At 31.5% G+C, this 19,093-nt stretch overlaps 5 protein-coding genes and 2 non-coding genes across 8 annotated transcripts; 4 read left to right on the top strand and 3 right to left on the bottom strand.

Moving 5' to 3' along the window:
• Positions 1 to 764: 764 nt before the first annotated feature.
• Bm1488 (Uncharacterized protein) lies at positions 765 to 1,124 on the top strand (the record flags this gene model as incomplete). Its single annotated transcript, XM_043076695.1, has 2 exons — positions 765 to 875; positions 1,008 to 1,124. The coding sequence occupies 2 exons, from the start codon at positions 765 to 767 to the stop codon at positions 1,122 to 1,124; spliced, it is 228 nt and encodes a 75-aa protein (XP_042932629.1).
• Positions 1,125 to 2,676: 1,552 nt separating this feature from the next.
• On the bottom strand, positions 2,677 to 3,785 carry Bm16902 (Uncharacterized protein; the record flags this gene model as incomplete). Its single annotated transcript, XM_001899654.2, has 4 exons — positions 2,677 to 2,757; positions 2,964 to 3,103; positions 3,311 to 3,428; positions 3,666 to 3,785. The coding sequence occupies 4 exons, from the start codon at positions 3,783 to 3,785 to the stop codon at positions 2,677 to 2,679; spliced, it is 459 nt and encodes a 152-aa protein (XP_001899689.2).
• A 2,368-nt stretch (positions 3,786 to 6,153) lies between these two features.
• Bm14428 (Uncharacterized protein) lies at positions 6,154 to 6,572 on the top strand (the record flags this gene model as incomplete). Its single annotated transcript, XM_043076694.1, has 2 exons — positions 6,154 to 6,306; positions 6,531 to 6,572. The coding sequence occupies 2 exons, from the start codon at positions 6,154 to 6,156 to the stop codon at positions 6,570 to 6,572; spliced, it is 195 nt and encodes a 64-aa protein (XP_042932628.1).
• A 773-nt stretch (positions 6,573 to 7,345) lies between these two features.
• Positions 7,346 to 7,418, top strand: Bm14638. Its single transcript has one exon. It is a non-coding gene; the product is annotated as a tRNA-Arg (tRNA).
• Positions 7,419 to 8,722: 1,304 nt separating this feature from the next.
• Positions 8,723 to 8,795, bottom strand: Bm14644. Its single transcript has one exon. It is a non-coding gene; the product is annotated as a tRNA-Arg (tRNA).
• Positions 8,796 to 8,797: 2 nt separating this feature from the next.
• Positions 8,798 to 10,121, top strand: Bm10878 (Uncharacterized protein; the record flags this gene model as incomplete). Its single annotated transcript, XM_043076693.1, has 3 exons — positions 8,798 to 8,839; positions 9,076 to 9,316; positions 10,018 to 10,121. The coding sequence occupies 3 exons, from the start codon at positions 8,798 to 8,800 to the stop codon at positions 10,119 to 10,121; spliced, it is 387 nt and encodes a 128-aa protein (XP_042932627.1).
• Bm10879 (Uncharacterized protein) lies at positions 10,028 to 13,029 on the bottom strand (the record flags this gene model as incomplete). 2 transcript variants are annotated; one of them, XM_001899652.2, is made up of 5 exons in its annotated part: positions 10,028 to 10,134; positions 10,455 to 10,557; positions 10,779 to 10,891; positions 12,532 to 12,653; positions 12,899 to 13,029. In XM_001899652.2, the coding sequence occupies 5 exons, from the start codon at positions 13,027 to 13,029 to the stop codon at positions 10,028 to 10,030; spliced, it is 576 nt and encodes a 191-aa protein (XP_001899687.1). The 2 variants fall into 2 exon arrangements, with proteins under 2 accessions (XP_001899687.1, XP_042932626.1); XM_043076692.1 differs by lacking the exons at positions 12,532 to 12,653; positions 12,899 to 13,029 and having other exon boundaries at positions 10,779 to 10,832.
• Between the last annotated feature and the right edge of the window lie 6,064 nt (positions 13,030 to 19,093).

Here is a 19,093-nt window from a genome sequence, read left to right as displayed (position 1 = left end):
CAATCCATATAAATTAACAATTCTCGCGCCGTTATTTGCACTCTTCCTTCTTCCCAAATTATTCTATCACACGCGGTTTTATTCAGCCAATATATTTCGCATCGCAGGACAAGTCATCTTATACTACTTGTGTCAAAATAGCGAAAAAGTTGGGCAAAATTTCGTCTGAATGATATTAATTAAACATTCATTATATCAGTTTGTTGTGACCGAACAAAAAGAAGCTGAAGATGTGCAGCAATAAACTGTCTCTATATTTTGGCTGGTATACAACGATTATGCTTTTACCTATTTCAATCATTCTTTATTTTTTACCAAAAATGACACCCGAAGATGGATTTAATTATTTGCCAATATTAACTGGTTACGTGAATCCTCTTGGATGAGACAGTGGGATATACATTAATAAAGAATATGAACTGCACTTGCATAAACCCATCCAACCTAACTAACCTCACGTGACCTCGTGCGACAACTACGTGCAAACCAAGAGAGAACATGCGTTTCCCGCCACAAACACTCTCTATTTACTGGATTCATGCCAACATCCACTGTTGCAGCGCTATCTTGTTCTATTCTATTCGCTTAATTCTTGGAAGTATCAATGAAAAATTATTCGTAGTGTAAGGAATAGGTGCAATTTACATGTGTCTAAATATGTAGACGTAACACTTTTCATTTAGCTTCAAACGCAGAGTTTATCATTGCAGTGAGTATAAGCACTCAATTAATCGAATAAAGGAAAGGTGATATGAATTCAAATCATGCATGCATATGAGGAGAATATACAACTCTATGAGAATTTCTTGCCTTTTTGCAAGTTGCTTAACTTATGCAATAACAATGTCGAGAATGCCTGGAATATATTCCTAAAGGTGAGCAAATTAACATATTTTTAGAGAATGTGTGCAATTACTACTCCGAACACATTATTACATATTTAAAAATGAAATTATCTGGTACGCTCGAAAAGGGGTTAGAAAAGTTCTCATTGTGCTCTCATTGAGGAGAGGATAGGAATACAGCAGTGCATGCCGTTAATATCACAGATTATGTTTATGCCATTCCATTATGTTATATACAAACAGCGTACAATGGGCGAAGGAACGGAATTATTCGATTAAAAGGTTTGGTTTTCAAATAGTTTATGTTTCTTTGTCAATAAATTGGTGGTTTGTTTGTAACTTTTTTCTGTAAAACAACAAGTTTTTTCTCATTTAAAGGACAAAACAAAGATGAAATATTGCTGATATCGACAAAAAGCATTTTAAAATGTATTTGAGACTTTCAGATGATATCAGTCTGCACTGAAAATCAAATTCCTGATTAAGAATAAATAAATTCCAAAACATCGCACTGCAGCTTCTTAAATTATTTTTTATAGAAAGGTAGAAGGGATACGTAACGAAGTTTCCAATTGAAAAAGAGTAGGATTATTTAGCAATCAGTTTATTTGAATGAAAATAACTAAGATGAATTAAATCAATTAGAATCTGCTAAAATTTTGATTGGAAAGATTTTAATTAATCGAAATTCAATTCAACTTTATAGTTTGTCTGTTGATACTGTTCTTTTTCCGCTCTGTTTCGTTTACTAATTGTTGCTAGTATCAGGTTGTGAGCATAACGTAGAGCTGTTGACGATACGTTTTATTGTGGTGAATACTTTATTATTACCCGTATTTCATTATGTATTCTTATATGTTTCTTTTTCCGTTTGTTTAATTGCCTATATTTTATTCAACTTTTGCCGTGAAGTACGGCAAAAGTTGCTAAAGTTCGAAATATTTATCCCGTATGTCGTTTGTCATTTTTGCTGAAAATGCTCGATTAATTGATCATACCATTTTTCATTTGAGAATCATTTTTTGCAGATTGCACTGATTAGAATTATGCGAAGACAGTCGATCTAAAGGTTCCTTTCTCCTGTTTCAGGTCATAATAATCACTATATTCTTCACAATGCGAGACTGTTAAATAAATATGTTAGTGTGAAAAGCTATAGGCGGATATAATTCCTGAATTTGTTTGTTTTTAACACATAATATTGAGAAAATGAAGGCTGGAATGAACTGTGGTGAAAGTCCTTGACTTATCAGTTTCATTAAAGCTACTAAACAATGCTTCTCATGATACCGGTTTTCTTTGTCTTTTTTTAAATTTTAAAAACCTGGATTAGTTGTACTACAAGTGCATTAAATTAACTGACATCTAATTTAATACCAAGCGATTCTCTTCCTATATGTTTCTACCAATTATTTCTCAAAAATTTATATGCTTTTAAATAATTCATAATTTTAGGGAAATGCTAAGTATCCATTTCTATTAGAAAGTGTTCCTATCAAAAAGGAAACAGTCAGCTAGGTCTGGAAATAGCAGCTGTTTGGTCTGTTATTTGTTTCCATCTCATGGTTTCGTCTCGTCATAATTAACAATTTGTTAATTTTGCAAACTATAAGGCTATTCCTATAGAGTTAAGAAAGATTACTCTTGAAAATTTTTACTGTTCTGTATTACCAGTAAACATTGTTCATTCCCTGAGCAATTAATATTTTCGAAAAAATTTACATATTATTTTCGAAATGTTTAATAGTACTTTGAAAAGATCATTTTGGTAGTTGAATCATTTAACAAATGTATGTATTGTCGAGAAATTTTATCAAAAATCAGTCGTTATTCATCTCTTCATCTGATTGTGATTCCGAGAATTTTGAGGTATTGATTTGGCTACTGGTGCTGTAGAGGAAGCATTAGAATCCTGTAAATTATTTTTGTTTCATTGGAATTGACAGAAAGGTGTTGTACAAATCATATTGATATTCTCTCTTCTGATTTAATTAGATCATAGTTGTAATTTTTTTCATATTGAATTAATAAAGGAACTTTTTTTTTTGCTATGGTTTTTGTGACTTTTTTCCTGGTCCCTATATTTTAGTGAAATTTTAGTTATTGAATATGCTATACAGAAAATGACTCAGCAGAATTGTTTCCTTTTTCATCGTTATTCGTATCCGGAAGTGTTACAGTAGATTGATGCAGGCATAATCCAGAGGAGCTCAGATACTTACACTCTCTCATTGGACACAAGAATTTACCGTCACATTCTAAATTTCAAACAAATTCATAAGTGAATAAAGTCAGGTTATGGTTCTTAGTTCAGAAGGGTTTTTGAAAATAAGCAATGAGTATTAGTCGAAATTTGCAAAGTTTGGTTCAAATCTAACAGAAATTTGATAATTTAAGAACACATAAACAGAAGTATGATGGTAGGAAAGCAGTTTGTTAACAATAAATTCGAAAATGTAACTCACCTACAAGTGAACATTCATTAAGGCACATTCCACACAAGACATGTAGACAAGGAAATTTAGTTAATTGATCAACTAAGTAAATGTCACCACATATTCCGTCGCACTCTTGCATTGTCGGCTGTGATGATAAACTCAATGAAATTAGTTTGATTAATCTTTACTATGGTGTTATGTTGCACCTTACAACACGACATATTGTAACATTTCGTTCTTCATTGTACATTAGCTTTCCTATTAGTTATGTGAGTAAATGACAATACAAAGCAAACTGTATATTTCGAATTACTAAATTTCACATGAATAAATAATCTCTGGGGAAGAATGTTGAAGCTCCGAAGAATTTGCAAAAATTAACCATCGTTGAAAGTTCATAATCGCTATTGGAGGCTTTTGCATAAGTAATGTTCATAAAGACATGGGCATCAGTAGCGGAATGGCAATCGTTTGCGCAAGGTGTGCTCCTGTTTTCCGACATCTTTCAATATAAAATTTTTTTGAAAAATTCAGTATGTAGAGGATATTTTGAGTTTTATCAAATGTAAGCATAAATAATATCAAGATTTCATTAGAACTAATTTTAAATTATGTAAATTATTTTAACACTTCGTTGGAATAGAAGACGACACCTCTTACAACATGAGAAATAGTAGCAAACAACTGCGCAAAATGAGAAACGCTGAGAAAATATTTCTAGTAGCTGCATATTCAAATTTACTAGAAAAGACAAAAAAAAACGCTGTTTATTCCTCCTAAAAAAATTCTGATCGTAATAAAAAAAAGTATTTATTTAATAGTTTGAATCCAAAACGAATATGGATAAATGAAATTTTACCAGAAGACTAACTCTCATCTTCATCCGAGAAACTGCGCTGTCTTCTGGCTGGTTCATTTAAGGGGATTTAATTGCTATATTAGTTTATTTACGAAAAATCAAGAGGAAACACAACGCAAAAACAATGTTATAAATGTGAATAAGTTTGTAAAAAAGAGATTTCAGGCTTTTAAACAAAATAAAAAAATATATTTTAAACAAATAAAAATATTTTCATCCAAATCCATATACTACTTTTACCTTTATACCCATACTTATTATAATAAAATACATTAATGCTAAACAATCATAATATTTTGTTTTGTAAAATTAACAAAAAGCTCTTAAATTGCGAATTCATTATTGGATTAGCTATTATTCCAGTTTTTCTTGTTGGCCGAGCAAAACTTTATCAGTGCTTGTCAAGTCCCTCCTATCAGCATAATTTTTTTGGTTTTTCCCTTTCTTTGTTATTTTCCTAGTTTCCTTCTCATTATAATGGATGTTGGAGGTATTATAAAAAGTTTGAAGGTATTCTTTCATTACGTTTTTTTATTCATACGGAGGGTAACTTCAAGAAGAGTAAAAATGAATTATCGTAGAAAGTAACTAGCAGAATTATTGTTCAACAAGCGCTTTCTCAATGTATTTCATTCCTCTTTCTTACCAAACAATTGCACATCTTAATTTTCATAAGCGAATTTCTCTCTCACGAACTTCTCTTGGCTAACGTTTTGGTTGAAGTAACATAAATACACCGAGACACTTCATAACACCCTCTCTCAGAACATAAGCACATTTGACTCCCAGTGCTTTTGAAACACCTCAAATTTCTCTGTACAAGTGACGCCAGCAATGATTACGCTCTCCACAACGCCTCAATATCGACTAATCCGATTCATCAATCCACCAGAACTAAAATACTTCAACTGTTGGCTGTCTTATCACCTTTTCCATCTTAACTATCTTAACTCTCCACAGCATCCTTAGCCAATGACAAAATTGTACCTCAACTAAATCATTCTTAATTTCGAAATCGTCATCATCACTCAAAAAGTCATTTTGCTTTTTTCTTTTTTTATTTTCATAGTCATCTAGGTAGTTCAGTTTGCTTTCATAATTAACATATTTGTAACCATTCAAGTAATAATGACTTTCCACTTTCAAATGCTGAAGCTACTTTCTTTCAGATTTTCAGGTTTGTTGATAACTTGTTCATTAAAATCTCATTAGTATCATTAGAAAAAAAGTTAATAGTTTTGTGGATTTATTTCATTTTTTAGACTTTCATTGCTGATTAATGAGAATTAATAGATTCAAGCAAGTCGATAAAATAACTAATTCTTCTTTCAAAATTCAGTGATTCGTTCCTGACCGATTAACAAAGAATTTAATTGTGGATTAACCACAATTAAATTCTTTGATGAGAAAGCTAATTTTGATTTATTACTAAATGTTTGCAGTAAAAGAAGTTTCATCACTGTAACCCTGTGCACCCACGACTAGTTCTACTCGACATTACATTAACAGGAAAACCGTTGCATGCAGTGGCATATTCATTTTAAAAAATAGTGTTTCCATATAATTTCAAGCCACTTCAAGGAAAAAGTTTTTTTGGAAGACAAAAAAGTTACGATATGTTTTTTTCTTGCTTGTTTTTGAAATTGTCTTAAAAAAGCATTTAAAATAGAAAAATAAGTTGAACTATAACGAGAAAGATGTTCTCATTAACATGTTCTCATTAATATGTATAAGGAATCAGGATCTTAATTAGCAGCTAATTAAACTAAGACACATACGAATGGATAAAAGATTTTTATCGCTTTGCTTCTATATTATTACAATTTTTTTCTGCTATATCTGTTTATACTAATTTATTTTAAAGATGTTTTTCCAATTTTTATTTTTCATCTTATAGCTAAACTTGCATAATCCATTTGAGTAAGTTATGATGCAAATGTATTTCATTTATAATGGCCCATGACATTTCATTGATCAATCATTTTATATTGTATCATTTATTTTGAGCGGTATGTTGCCTAAGTTGGCAGAAGCATTTCCGAATACTTATGATGAGGATATGATGCTATTTCGGTTCGAGAAAAGCTTTCTGAATTGGATTCTATGGACAATGATAATACTGGATGCAAAGTCGTTACGCAAAAGCTATTTGCTTTTTAACCACGTATTGTCCACTTTTCGGAAATAATTTTTAAGTTTGATTATTTGGACCTAATAACATTCCCCTGTAATCCTTATGATTTTATTTAGAAGCTAGAGGACCAATAAGGATAGGATAGTGAAATATTCCAGATCGGTACTTAAAGTAGTTTTTAATAAAATTCCATCTTCCATAAAATTAATCAATAATTGTTCCAAACAGAGAAAATAGAAGTGAACAATATTTAGTACTGGAACATAGAGCAATTGAGCAAATCAGTAAAAAAATAGAACATTCCATTAACGAAACGGTAAATCAGGAACCGAACGAGCAGCGCGGAAAGAGGAATCATTTCCTCTCCCTTACTTCGGTTCTTTTTTTAGCAAATTTACATTAAACTTCTTTCAGCTTCATTTTTTGCGAGTTATTTAACACAATGAATAACGATCACAATGAATCTATAATCAAAACATAAATATTTTAATGCGACACTTTAATATTGCAGTATTTCAGTAGGGTAATAATCCCCACCTCACATACATATTCTTAATACCACCAATTTTTTGTTTCTGGCAACGAATCTTCTTTCCTGAAACAGCTCCTATTAGAGTCTTTTATGAACTTACCGTATCACATAGTATTTTTGCTTCTATACGGATTAATTTCTGCATGTTCAAACTTTCCATGAAATGCCAAAAAGATTATCTCAAATTTTATTAGAATGAGGGAAAATGACTAAAGTTGTTATCAGATCGAAAAACTTAGTATTATTAACACTTATCTGATGTTAAAATCTTAAAATTACACAAAATGGAAGGAAAACTTGAGGGACTTTTCATGACAGTGGCCATTTTCCTTCAAAGCTCATTATTGATCTAAGAGGTCACACTTATACAACACCCACTTTATGCCATTATCGCTATTGCTACTAACTAATGTTCATCTCTGTGATCATCTCTCCAACACATTTTTGGAAATAGTTAGTTTTTCATTTAAAACTCGGTCAATTTACATGTTCAAATGATTGAAAATCAATTTTTACTGGTAATTAAATTGAGCACACGGCCTTGTGGCCTAATGGATAAGGCGTCGGACTTCGGATCCGAAGATTGCAGGTTCGAGTCCTGCCAGGGTCGAAGCAGCATTTTAGAGGGAAATAAATTAATATTGAGGATCTTTCCGAAATTTTAGACTTGTTCCGATTTTTTTCCGCTATGCCAATAAATCAGAAAGGCCATAAACTCATTCATTAAGACGGTTCTCAGCTTAAAATGATTCCAAGCCTAGATACTAGATAGGTTTTTCTAGAAATCGTGAATTGTTCTCTAGTCCAGTGCAATTCAGTTCAATCTGGCCAAGTCCTAAAGTTGTTCAGGTTATGCTAGTTCTTTCAACTTTTCTGAGACTTTACTTTTCTATTAATTTTTTTTTGTTAAGCTGTTAATTTTTTCATTTTACATAAACAGTAAGTGGTTCATTACTGACCTTTCCACTCACCAAAAATTCCTGTTTATTCATGGACTAACTCAGGGATTTAGCTATTTCTTGATAATTTGTTCATATTGAACTGGACTATATAGATTTTTCTCGAAAATCTTGTCTGCAATAATCCTCGCCAAAATTCATTCTAATTTATTTATTAAGATGATTTCATAATCATCGTCCAAAGTACTGATACAAATTTTTTCTATTAAAATCTCTTTCCACTTCTTATTATAAAAATTTCATGATATTAGTCTACAGGAGAAAGCTAAGATACAAGTTGTATTCCTCCTACCCTCGCCATGACAATCCTTCTGTACTTTCAATATCAATGATTAGCAATATAAGTAAAATGCAAGTCTGTTGGCCACAAGATCCGCAATATATGAGCCAAAATTTCCATTGCAGCTAATTGTCTTACTCCTTCTCACTAGGCCATTTAACATCATAACATAAGCACCGAATGTAAAGACTTGGAAAATATCAACTTTTGTTTAATCCTTAATTAAGCAGGATGTGTAGATTTCACTCTAACTTAATTGAGAAATGTTTGTTCTGTTTATTCTGTTTGCTCATAAAACAAAATTAAATTAAGCAAAATTTCAACAAAATCAAATTAAATATTAAAATAAGGAACTGATTTCAAAACTTTACATTGTTGCAACATCACTTCACAACGAAGTCAGTTGAATAATCATAAATAATCGCTTTCATGAAACAGTAGCAAAAGTGCAAGGACGCACATATCAAATCAACCTGAAACCTCAAAGTCCCACCGCACTACTCTCACTCAACTGCAAAATACATGTCAGGTAGCTTGGCATCAATATATACCCTATACAACTCCAATCATCAAAAATCATTCCCCTCCCAACTGCTTCAGTACATTGTTGTATTATGTGAGTAACCATATCAGACTCGCTCGTTTCCCTTTACTGCAGACCGAAAAAGGGGCTCACGACCCTGGCAGGACTCGAACCTGCAATCTTCGGATCCGAAGTCCGACGCCTTATCCATTGGGCCACAGGGCCACATGCAATTCCTTTCCTCTTTGTATGATGTTATGGAGAATAAAGTATGGTGAGAATTTCAATTGAACATGGAGAGAAAAGACGGACTGCATGCACGTCATGGCACGCAAAAACCAATACATGCAGATCTAACTTGCAGCGGAGAGCTGCATGATAACTGCTTTCAACATGCTCTTTTGAATACACTGTGGTTCTTACAGATGTACAGTGACGTATCTTCTGTGCTGCTTGACATAGCTGAGAGAGAGAGAGAGAGGAAACAGGGAGAAAGGTGTGGAAGAGAGACCAAACTCGTGAAGCAGGCCCGTGCTGTTGTGGTACATGGATGCAGTCTTCAGATGACAATAGTGATGAGTCGTGGTGCCGCTGGGATGGCGGAAGAGCGGAAAGCGTATCATCTCACATCTCACGTCCTCTGTCACATCCCTTAGTGGCAATGACAGTGACCAAAGAACGCGGAAAGATATTAAAGTTGCTGATGAGTCGAGCTGTTGAGGAGATTGGGCAGTTGGGCGCATTATGTAAGTTTATTGTACTGAGGTTGATGACTGATGCCGCCGATGTACGCACACCAATACATCACTGTTTGGCTTGGCGTTGCATACAACTATTACTTATAAATGACTTGAAATGAATCGATAAGAGGTGCACTGCTCTATTGATTTTATCGGCTCATTTGTTCATTGAGCACACATCAATTTCATAATGGTTATGCTTTTTAGAATGGTACACGAATAGGCATGCATGAACATGCAGCATGCATTCATTACTTCCACTAACTACCGTAGCAGATTCCTACTATTTAGAGATAAGCGCAAAGTAACCAAATCAAATGAATGCATTGGTTAGATTAGGTAAATGATCCCAACCATTCATTAATAATGTGCAGAAGACTACCAATCAATATCATTGCAATTTCTCAATTGTAAAATGTATCAAACATCATTTGTTCAATTGATCAATTTAATAGCAGAAATAATAAAGATAATTGCCTTACAGCAAAGTAATAAAATAAGCAAAGTAATAATAAAAGTTTTTAGAGACAAAACAAAATATGTAATTAAAACTTTATTTTCTCCTCAGCGATTCATTATCAATGAATGGATCCTTTATATTTACATCTGTGGTACTGAGAGAGATCTAAAAATCTCAGTGAAATTAGCATTTGTCAGAACGAAATCATCCAATCAATCAATCAATCAATCAATCAGACACATTTTAGACTTCGGCATTCAGCAGTTACTGAGCAGTGAAATGCAACAACCGCCTAATTCAGCGCAACATTGCGAGAATCCACCTTTCTGTTGCTTATTATTCTCCTTCTGATTTACTCTTACGTCTGAAATTTCTCACCTGGATTTATTCTTAAGATGGAAATTTGTATGCTTTTATTTTCTTTAATAATTTTTTGTTTGCTTTAGTAATTAAGAATTATTAAGAGGATGCTTCTAAGATAACCACAACAAAATATCAATAAATCAATACTGGAAATGACTCATTTTGTGCATGACTGCAGTTGGCAGGGATCCGCAGAAAGTTTTGAAATGCGTGGAAGAAAACGAACCAGTAATCGAGACTTGATCGTGCATCTCTTCCCTGATTTACTAAAACTTTGTAATCCTACCGAGACTTCCCTACTTAAATATTTAATAAAATAACCTCCATCAGTCTTTATTTTGGTACCACTGGGAGATAAATTTGTCGGCAATGGTTGCATGCCAATAATTGCTGATTTCGAACCGTATTGTGAGGAAAATGATGGCTGTAAATATAATTCCGGAAATACAACGCTTCGATGTACTGACTATATATATGTAAATGCAACTAATATCATATATCTATCTATCAGGTAAGTATAAATACTAATCAAGAAATTCAGAAAGAAAATTATAGCTTGCGATCAACTTTGAGCTGTTTAAGATCCTTAAAAATCGTTAAAAAGTCTTCTTTCCTATCCTTTCCTTTTATCACGTGGAAACCAACATTAGTTTCAGATTTGATTTCATTTATCTCTTCTACAACAATCGATCCGACCATTTCAGCTGGCGAACTATTCTCTGATCTCTCCTTTACTATTTCTGCATGTCGACTTTTACCTTCAATGCAAAACACATTTCATAGGAAATCAAATTTGCTGAAAAAAGCAAAGACAAAAACTTTAAAGTAAAACATGATGTGAGGTATTGTAGAACTAACTTTAATTTATTTTTAGTGGTATCGTACTACATCCGGAAATTTACCTGAATTTTCAAGTCCTGCTTTCTATTTCTCACTTTTTTTTTTAGTAAATTCAAGTGGTTTTTAGAAAATTTTAATGTTTTTAAGACTTGAGTGAAGCATGACTCTAATCAGAAGTGACAGGAAGGTGGACGGACTTGAAATGAATTAAAATAATGAAACATTTCTTTGCTTAAAACTTATAAGTCAGTTTACTTCAGGTCACAAGAAAAGTTCCTTTTATTTATATCAGGTTGTACTGGAATAAATGACATTTTTCTGTATTCACCAAAATTCTATGAACTACTGCATTTTAAATAAAAAAAGAAGTTTAAATCTTTATTAAAAAAGAAAATGAAAATTTATAAATCTGTGAAAAGAAAATGTTATATGCAAATGCCAATTGAAGTTAAACCAACTATCTGTGCATTAAAAAGTTAGAAAAACATTCAAGTTTGGATTAAATCATTTATCGAAAGAAATGGATAATTTTAGGCATGTGAAGTATTAGGAAGACAGTAAAGGTTTTGATATGAGTTGAATTTAGAAAAGAATATTTGTCTTCACCATCTTTTAATCTGGTACCAGAAGAACATGAGCCATAATTATTTCCATAATGTCTTAATACTATTCGGGTTGTCGAGGGTTCAGCACTTCAACAGTTTATTGCATGAAAAAAAAAGGTATGAATAAATTTACCCATAACGCCTATAACAGCCTTTTTTCACGTCTTCTGAATTAATAAATCAAAAAGAGATTAAGAGAGTGAGGGCTGATAAAAGAAGGTTATTTTCTGTTAAGATTGGGAATGTTAAGGTTCAAAAAAAGAACATCGACCGAGAAAAGGAAAGTTTTAGTTTTTATTGACATATTATGGATAAATGTGAAGACAATCTGATAGATTATTGCAATGAAGACTGTTTCTCCGCTTACTCACTTTCTGAGAATTTTAAATACCTGTGAGGAATGAAATTTTTAAAAATGGGTGAAATGAAAACTGTAAAAGTATAAGCTATGATTGATAGGATAACTTTGTTGAACACTGCCAACAGATGTCTCAGCTGTAACTTCAAATGAACATCAAAAAAGGGATGTACATATAAATAGGAGAAATAGACTGAAAATTAAATGAAATAGGAATTAAAAAACAAAGTAATGATAACTATTAAATCGTTCAGGTAAGAATAATGCAATATATATTCCTAATGGCTCGACTTACGTGGCGGAGACAGTCCTGGACTGTGAACCATTTTATCATTTAATTAAATCACCTTCTGTTGGCAAAGTTGTTCCACTTCGCTTAATTTATTATGAAAATTTCAGGATGAAAATGAATTGAATTATGAGGCAGGTAATGGATGAGTTACGATTTAAGAAGTTTTCTATATAAATATTTGGAGTTTCAATCACATTGAAATAAATAGTGAAGAATTTCGTCTCTAAATGTAATGTACTTCTTCCTTTGAAGATATCTTTCCATAATTTTAGCAGTCAAAATAGCAATAAAATATATTCTCACCGGATGACATTGATCGTTGACAACAGCTGCAATCGTTTTTGTCAGTAAGTAAACCGTAATTGTCATCGCCCATTTCAATTAAAGTGAATTCATGAGTTACTCTTAGACCATTCTCCAAAACCCTGATGTTCTCATATAAACAGTAAAAAGAAAAAAATTATATTAAAAAAAAAGCATTAAAAAATAATGTCCTCATATGAAAAAAAAAAACAATTATTTAACAAAATGAGTCAAATAAAAATATTTTCCAATACTAGATGTAATGCAGGAATTTGGAAATTTTTGAAAAGAAAATTAGTAAAATTAAAAAATTCACCAAATTTACTTGGAAATATTTAATAGAATTGTAATACAGAGTTAGACTCACCAATGGATTACTTCTTCTTGAAGATCTGATTTTGAATGCTTTTGAAGGAGTCGACCAGGTGAAATGACTTTAATTACAACCTCAAGTTCATTTTCTGACATTTCCAGAAGAGTTCGCTTTATCTTCAACATTTCCGGTTAACTTCCCTGAAAAAAGCTTGATCACGAAAAGCGATGGAATCAGTAATTACGCCATAATCGTCATCGTCTACTTCAGTTACATGAATTTAATTAAATCAGAGCTTTCTAAGAATCCATTTGTAGAAACAATGATATTCCCAGTGATAGAGGCTAGAAATAACATATATTCCTCCCTAACTTATATTCCGAATTCTTGAAACAACTAAATTCCGTTTATTTTATTTCTTGTCATTAATTTCTAAAACTCTTGCCTGTTGGTAATATTATTAAAACATCAATTTATTCTTCTATTTAAGTTTGACTAATTTCCTAAGAATGAAATATCTGAATTGGAACACCCAATATATAGTCAAATTCACAGTCAGTTATTACTACATTAAACTATTTGTATTTGTAAAAGTTTATCAACAAAAATGTTGATAAACTGATCTCAGTAATCGTTTCGGATAGAACACTTCTGAAGTTTGCCATCGAAATTCATAACTGTTCTCAACTAAAACAAATCATTACCACTGTTATTTGCAATTTTGCTAAAAACGAATCATATGAATCAAATATCGATAAAGTAAACACAACGAAAACATCGCTTATTGGTGCAATAACATAATAGGGAAAATTCCACAGTTCCGGTTCTGTCAATATATTTGTAAGTAATAGGTAGGATCGGTTTTCGCTTTAGATTACCGTTTACTGAAAAGCGACAGTATTTGTTAATTAACATTGCTCATGAAAGGGATGTAAATCTCTTCGATGAGCGTATCGGAAAGAAAAGAACTGTTTTAAATGAGCGATAAATATCTCATTAGCAGCACATTAGTAGCAGTTTAGAAAAGTAAGTAAACTTTAATTAATAAAAAAAGATTTTGTGCTGAATAAGTAAGTTATTTTGGTAATTGACCATGAATGAAAAATTATGAAAGATTTTTTTGTGTGCATTTGATTAACAACGTAACATTAACAACATATGTGTGCAGATTATTTACGGTTGATTGACCGTGTTTATATAAATTTTTTTTTTTTTAATTATTTTGAAAGTTAAAAAAAAGAAAACAAATTATTTGAGGAAAAAGCTTCAGTAGTTGAAGCAATGGTTTAAGTAATTTCATTTTTAGCTTTTTTCGACAAACTTCTATTTTTAAATTATTTTTAAAATTGTAGCGTTTGTTTTATAAGCAAACAAATCGTAGAACACAATTAAAAAAACTTCAAATTTTCTCTGCTACATCTTAAAGCCATCAGTTTGATATTTCATTTAATTTTGAGGTGAGAGATTTTCGCATGGATAATAGAGTATGACTCTATTTAGAGAGAAAATGCATCGCACCACAGGAAAACAACAATTGAAAATATGCATAACTGTATTACTTCATTGCGCTGAACGCTGTATCACTCAGTTATTGTCACAAATGGCATTTGTCGAGAGGTTTTGTTTGAGGCTGGCCTTGTTGTCGAAGTACAACGTGAAACGTGAACCCTGCCAACATCTTAGAGTACTTTTCTCATTAATGATATTCAATCTCACTTCATTCCGCAACATATCTAAAGTCTAACTTTCCAGAAATCCTTCGTGAAAATTAATCATTTTTTCACTTCAGAATAAAGTAAGAAATATGTTCTTGGCTGGAAATAACGAATTATTTGAATGAGTTATCGTATGTCAGTCAGTATAATAGAGTCATTTCTTTTTGCAAGAAGTACGATTATGACAAGCGAAGGTCACGATAAATAGAAATAATGATCAAATTTTACAACTATCGTGCATCTCTTGCACTCATGCGGCGTCATTTTGTGACACTCCAAGGTGTTAATCATTTCCATCTTGCAATTATCTTTTCCTCCATTCATTTTTATCTTCCATTATCTTTCATGTTTTCCATATTTAATGACGGTTAAGCATTCTCTCCCTTTCAAGAAATAAAATTAAATCACGAAAAAATATGCTAAAATGCCTTTGTCACAAGTGGTATTAGTGAAAAAGTTCTATCTATGCAGCATTTTATTTCTGAAAACTTTTAATTAATCTTAATTTGCAGATTATATTCATATTTCTTTCTCCGGTGAAAATGCATTCACTGATAAAGGCTGGACAATGTCTGTTAACAGAATTTTTCTTACCTAAACCAGTGACATTTTCAATTTCTCTGAAAGTTTAATTTTTTAGGAATTTCTGGGAAATCTTCCGCAAATTCGTTCCTTTTATTTCAAATTGCTTAATCCTGTGACTAATTGATCTTATTAATATTGTTAATCGATGATATTGATTAATTACTTTCTGTTTGGAGAAGTGTTCAACGGTAATTGGCAAGTGTAATCTCTTTGTAGTGCTTCTATTCTCGCATGAATTTACATAAATATAGATCTTTTTGAGCACTTTTTTTTCTTTTTCTTTGATTGCAAATTTTAACAGGTTTAGATAAGCTTTTAAGAAAGAATTTTGTTAACTAAATCAATTAATTATACTATAAAATTTGGTAAAATTTTCAATTCAAACACAAAAATGCTTGTCCGGTTAATAAGCCCATCTTATATTGTGAATTCTCTGCTACCGTTGGCTTATGTACTGTTTTCTGCTTACTTATCTTATTTACCCTTTGCTCATTTTTGTTTCCTGAACCAGTTAACTGTGAAATATTTCCAATGACTTGTGCTGCGGCGTAATGCGGAGACGTTTGTTTACATAGGGTTTAAATATGAGAGTATGAGGGTATTCTGCTTCCTTTTATTCATTTTCTTTTTATTTATTTGGTTAATCGACTGCTGGTTACTAAGTATCATTTAGCACTGATTAAGAAGCAATCAGTAATGCTCATCTGTGTGACCTTTGACGCTTATCACTCACTAACACCGAATGACAACCTATGCCACACTTGTATCCCATCTTCAGGTCAAATTCATCACCCTGCATTTGTTCCATCATATTCCCGTAAATTCTGTCGATATAACTATTGATTATTGATTTCTTCACCGAACATTATTTCGATAATTTAAAGATTCGTATTTGTTTGCTGTTGTGAGATTGTATACTTTGATCTGTGGAAAATCAATTTTGTCGATTCTGTCTGTAATTTCCTTTCAGTTCTATCGATTTCATCAGTAATTTTCTTTTATTCAAAGTTTTATTTAACGAGAAATTCACGTAGTTGTTCACTATGAATAATCAAATAGGCTTTAAGTTATTTTAGACCTAAAGTTATTTTCAAAAATGAAATGCTGTACAGTTTGATATGAATATCTTACAGAAAGTGAAAAACTTCGCCTCCAATTCTGACTTTTATTGTCTTCCCAAAAATCCCGAACGTCTTACCAGATAAATTGGCATTTCCTCTTATCAGTAAGTGGGAAAATGTAAGTTCAGAATCTATATAAATGTTACTAAAGTGGCGTTAGAAAAAGAATGAATGAGCAATTAATGAAAATGCTTGAGTCTTTAAATTCTTAGACTTAATTCAGTTAATAAAGCTTAAATGCCAAAAAAATTAAACATGAATGTTAAAAACTTCGTAGGCGCAAATAGAATTGATAAAGAGATTAATTAACATATATCAGTGCATTGAATAAATTTGTCTATTATTACTGACTAAAATTTGATTGAATGAAGTCATTGAAATTTCGATCACTTCCTATTGCAAACAATGCACTTAAGAATATTTTTTTATTACTTTTCCATTAAAATAATTATGATTATTCAACACATCTCTGAAATGTCACGTCACGTGAAGAAAAAGTCAGTCTTCCATCGAAAAATTGCTCATTTATTATTTTCTAATCGACGTTATAATCAGTTTTGAATTATTTTAAACGGGAAATTTCTTCTTAGCAATTAAGCAATAACTTTTCAAATACATTTCCAGTTGTATATTGGAATTACAATATGAATGCATCATCAGTCGGATATTTCGATGTTAACAACCCATTCTTTTCGTTTTCGTTAAAATATTTTTATGTTTTGGAAATCCTTAATGAGATATCTCAACTTTACTACTGCGGAGATAACATTTGCTCACAATCTTCCGACAATCGATTATTCGTCACTGGAATCTAAAATTTCTTAGATTAAAGAAAGAATCCGACAATCTCTTCAAGTAACTATGTTTTCATGTGGAATACTTCCTATGAATAAAGACGAAATATGTTAGAAATGAAAGTTATAATATTCTTAGCTTTGGCAAAACTTAAATAGGGTTTATACATCAGGTTGTTGTAAAAAACTTTAAAACTTAATTTTCAAATCAATTTAAACTTTAGCTCAAAATTTCAGTTTTGAATTTTGTTCCTTTATTTCACCTCTGGGCGTTTTTTTTTTTTGTCCTTATTGTGCTGTTTGAATCTTCAAGCTGTTAAGTGATATTAAAATTTTAAATTTATTTTTGAGTTGAACTTATTTTTTGATATGTGCTGATAATTGGATTTTTACGTATTTTAGGGACTTTTTTCCTTAAAGCATGAGGTGCATTAAAGCTGCTTTTCTAAAGATTTATTTTACTGCAAAAAATGGTCTGCAGATATTTGCATGAATATGTATTGCTGATATAAAAAGAGCAGTGTTAGCTGTTTGCTGCTGATAATATCGACAAGGCTTTCAACCCGACAGTACCTCTTTTGCATTTTCAACATTCCGAATATTCTTCACATTTCTGTATCATTTGTTAATGTTTAATCATTGCTGATGTTATGGATGAATTCATCTGCTTCAGCTCGCTTCATTTTCCCGCATTTATATTATTATATCATTTGAGTAATCCTTTAATATCCGTAACCTAAGCAACCTTCCTTTCATATTGTTCGATAAACATTGGCTACTTTTCATGTTTGCTGCATAATTAGCCAAGCTTTCTTCTCATTCATGTCGGAATGGAGCCTCAAACTATCTCTCCTCTGCTGTTTTGTTATTAATTTTACTTGTCAAATTGGAATCTTTTAAAATTTCCAAATGTCATGAAGTGTATGACATAATATGAAAGTCGCTGCTTATATTGCAGAAAAAAACTTGCAAATAGAGTTGTTTATGCTTTAGAATACCTTATTGTGACTTTTTAGTTAAAAAGCAATAATTGCAAATGAAACTTTTCGAGGAAACTATCTTTTTTGAATCTTTCATCACTTTTCATACATTTTCTGTAGCGCTTAGATAATTCAGCAGCGATCTGTTGAGAACCACATTCTATTTCAATTAATCACCTACTAACATATTCCAAATTTTGCTAATCTTTCGCATTTCTTCACCATGCCTTACAGTTATCATTCTTATTCATGGCAGTTTCAGAAATGTATCTAATCAACCCTTAAACACTTCTTATTATTTAAATTTTTACCTTACATAAACATTTTTTTACTCTCTAATTCACTTTAAATACCTATTTCAAAGGTTAACATTCTTAAATTTTCCTTAATCTGTTCAAAAATATTTCCATTGGCAAATACATTCGCTATAAAGAGAGCAAAGCTGCATATATCGTTCCATAAACAATGCTAAAATAGTTTTAAGTTTTTTAGAAAAAATTTCTATTTTAAAACTCAGTTTCAAAATGCTTTAAGTATTTTCAAAAGTTAAGAGAAGAGAATCTGTGAAAAGCGATAATTTGAAATCAGTGCAGGAGGAGATAACATATAGCAATATCAGTTTACATCTCTTCACGATACCCTAATAAGAAGGGTCATTACCACCTATGGTATTTCTCTGTTATAAAATATTATTCATTTAATGATTCACCGGTATTAATCGTCTAGATCTTTCTTTCTTTCATCTCATTCCCTGTCTCTTCATCATCAAATTTTTCCTCTAACTGTTAATCACCATTTTCTTGTTACCCACAGTGAGATGTAAAATAAATGCCTGTACGAATGAAATTTGAAATTCTGGAATTAAAAAATGTATCAATTGGGTGATGCTGCTCATTACATACTGCTAATCAATTCGACGAAGGCAGTATGTTGAGAATTTCATTGAGAATAATGTAATTTAATATAAAATTTAAATCTATGCTATCTCGAGCATAACAAACATGGAGAATAGTATATTATTAATACGGCAATATCGAAATTTAATGCTTTGTCA

This window comes from Brugia malayi (assembly GCF_000002995.4).
Source record: "Brugia malayi strain FR3 genome assembly, contig: Bm_v4_Chr1_scaffold_001, whole genome shotgun sequence".
Taxonomy (NCBI): Eukaryota; Metazoa; Nematoda; class Chromadorea; order Rhabditida; family Onchocercidae; genus Brugia; species Brugia malayi.
The sequence above is the reverse complement of the archived record's forward strand: the minus strand, read 5'-3'. Positions and strand labels throughout refer to the sequence as shown.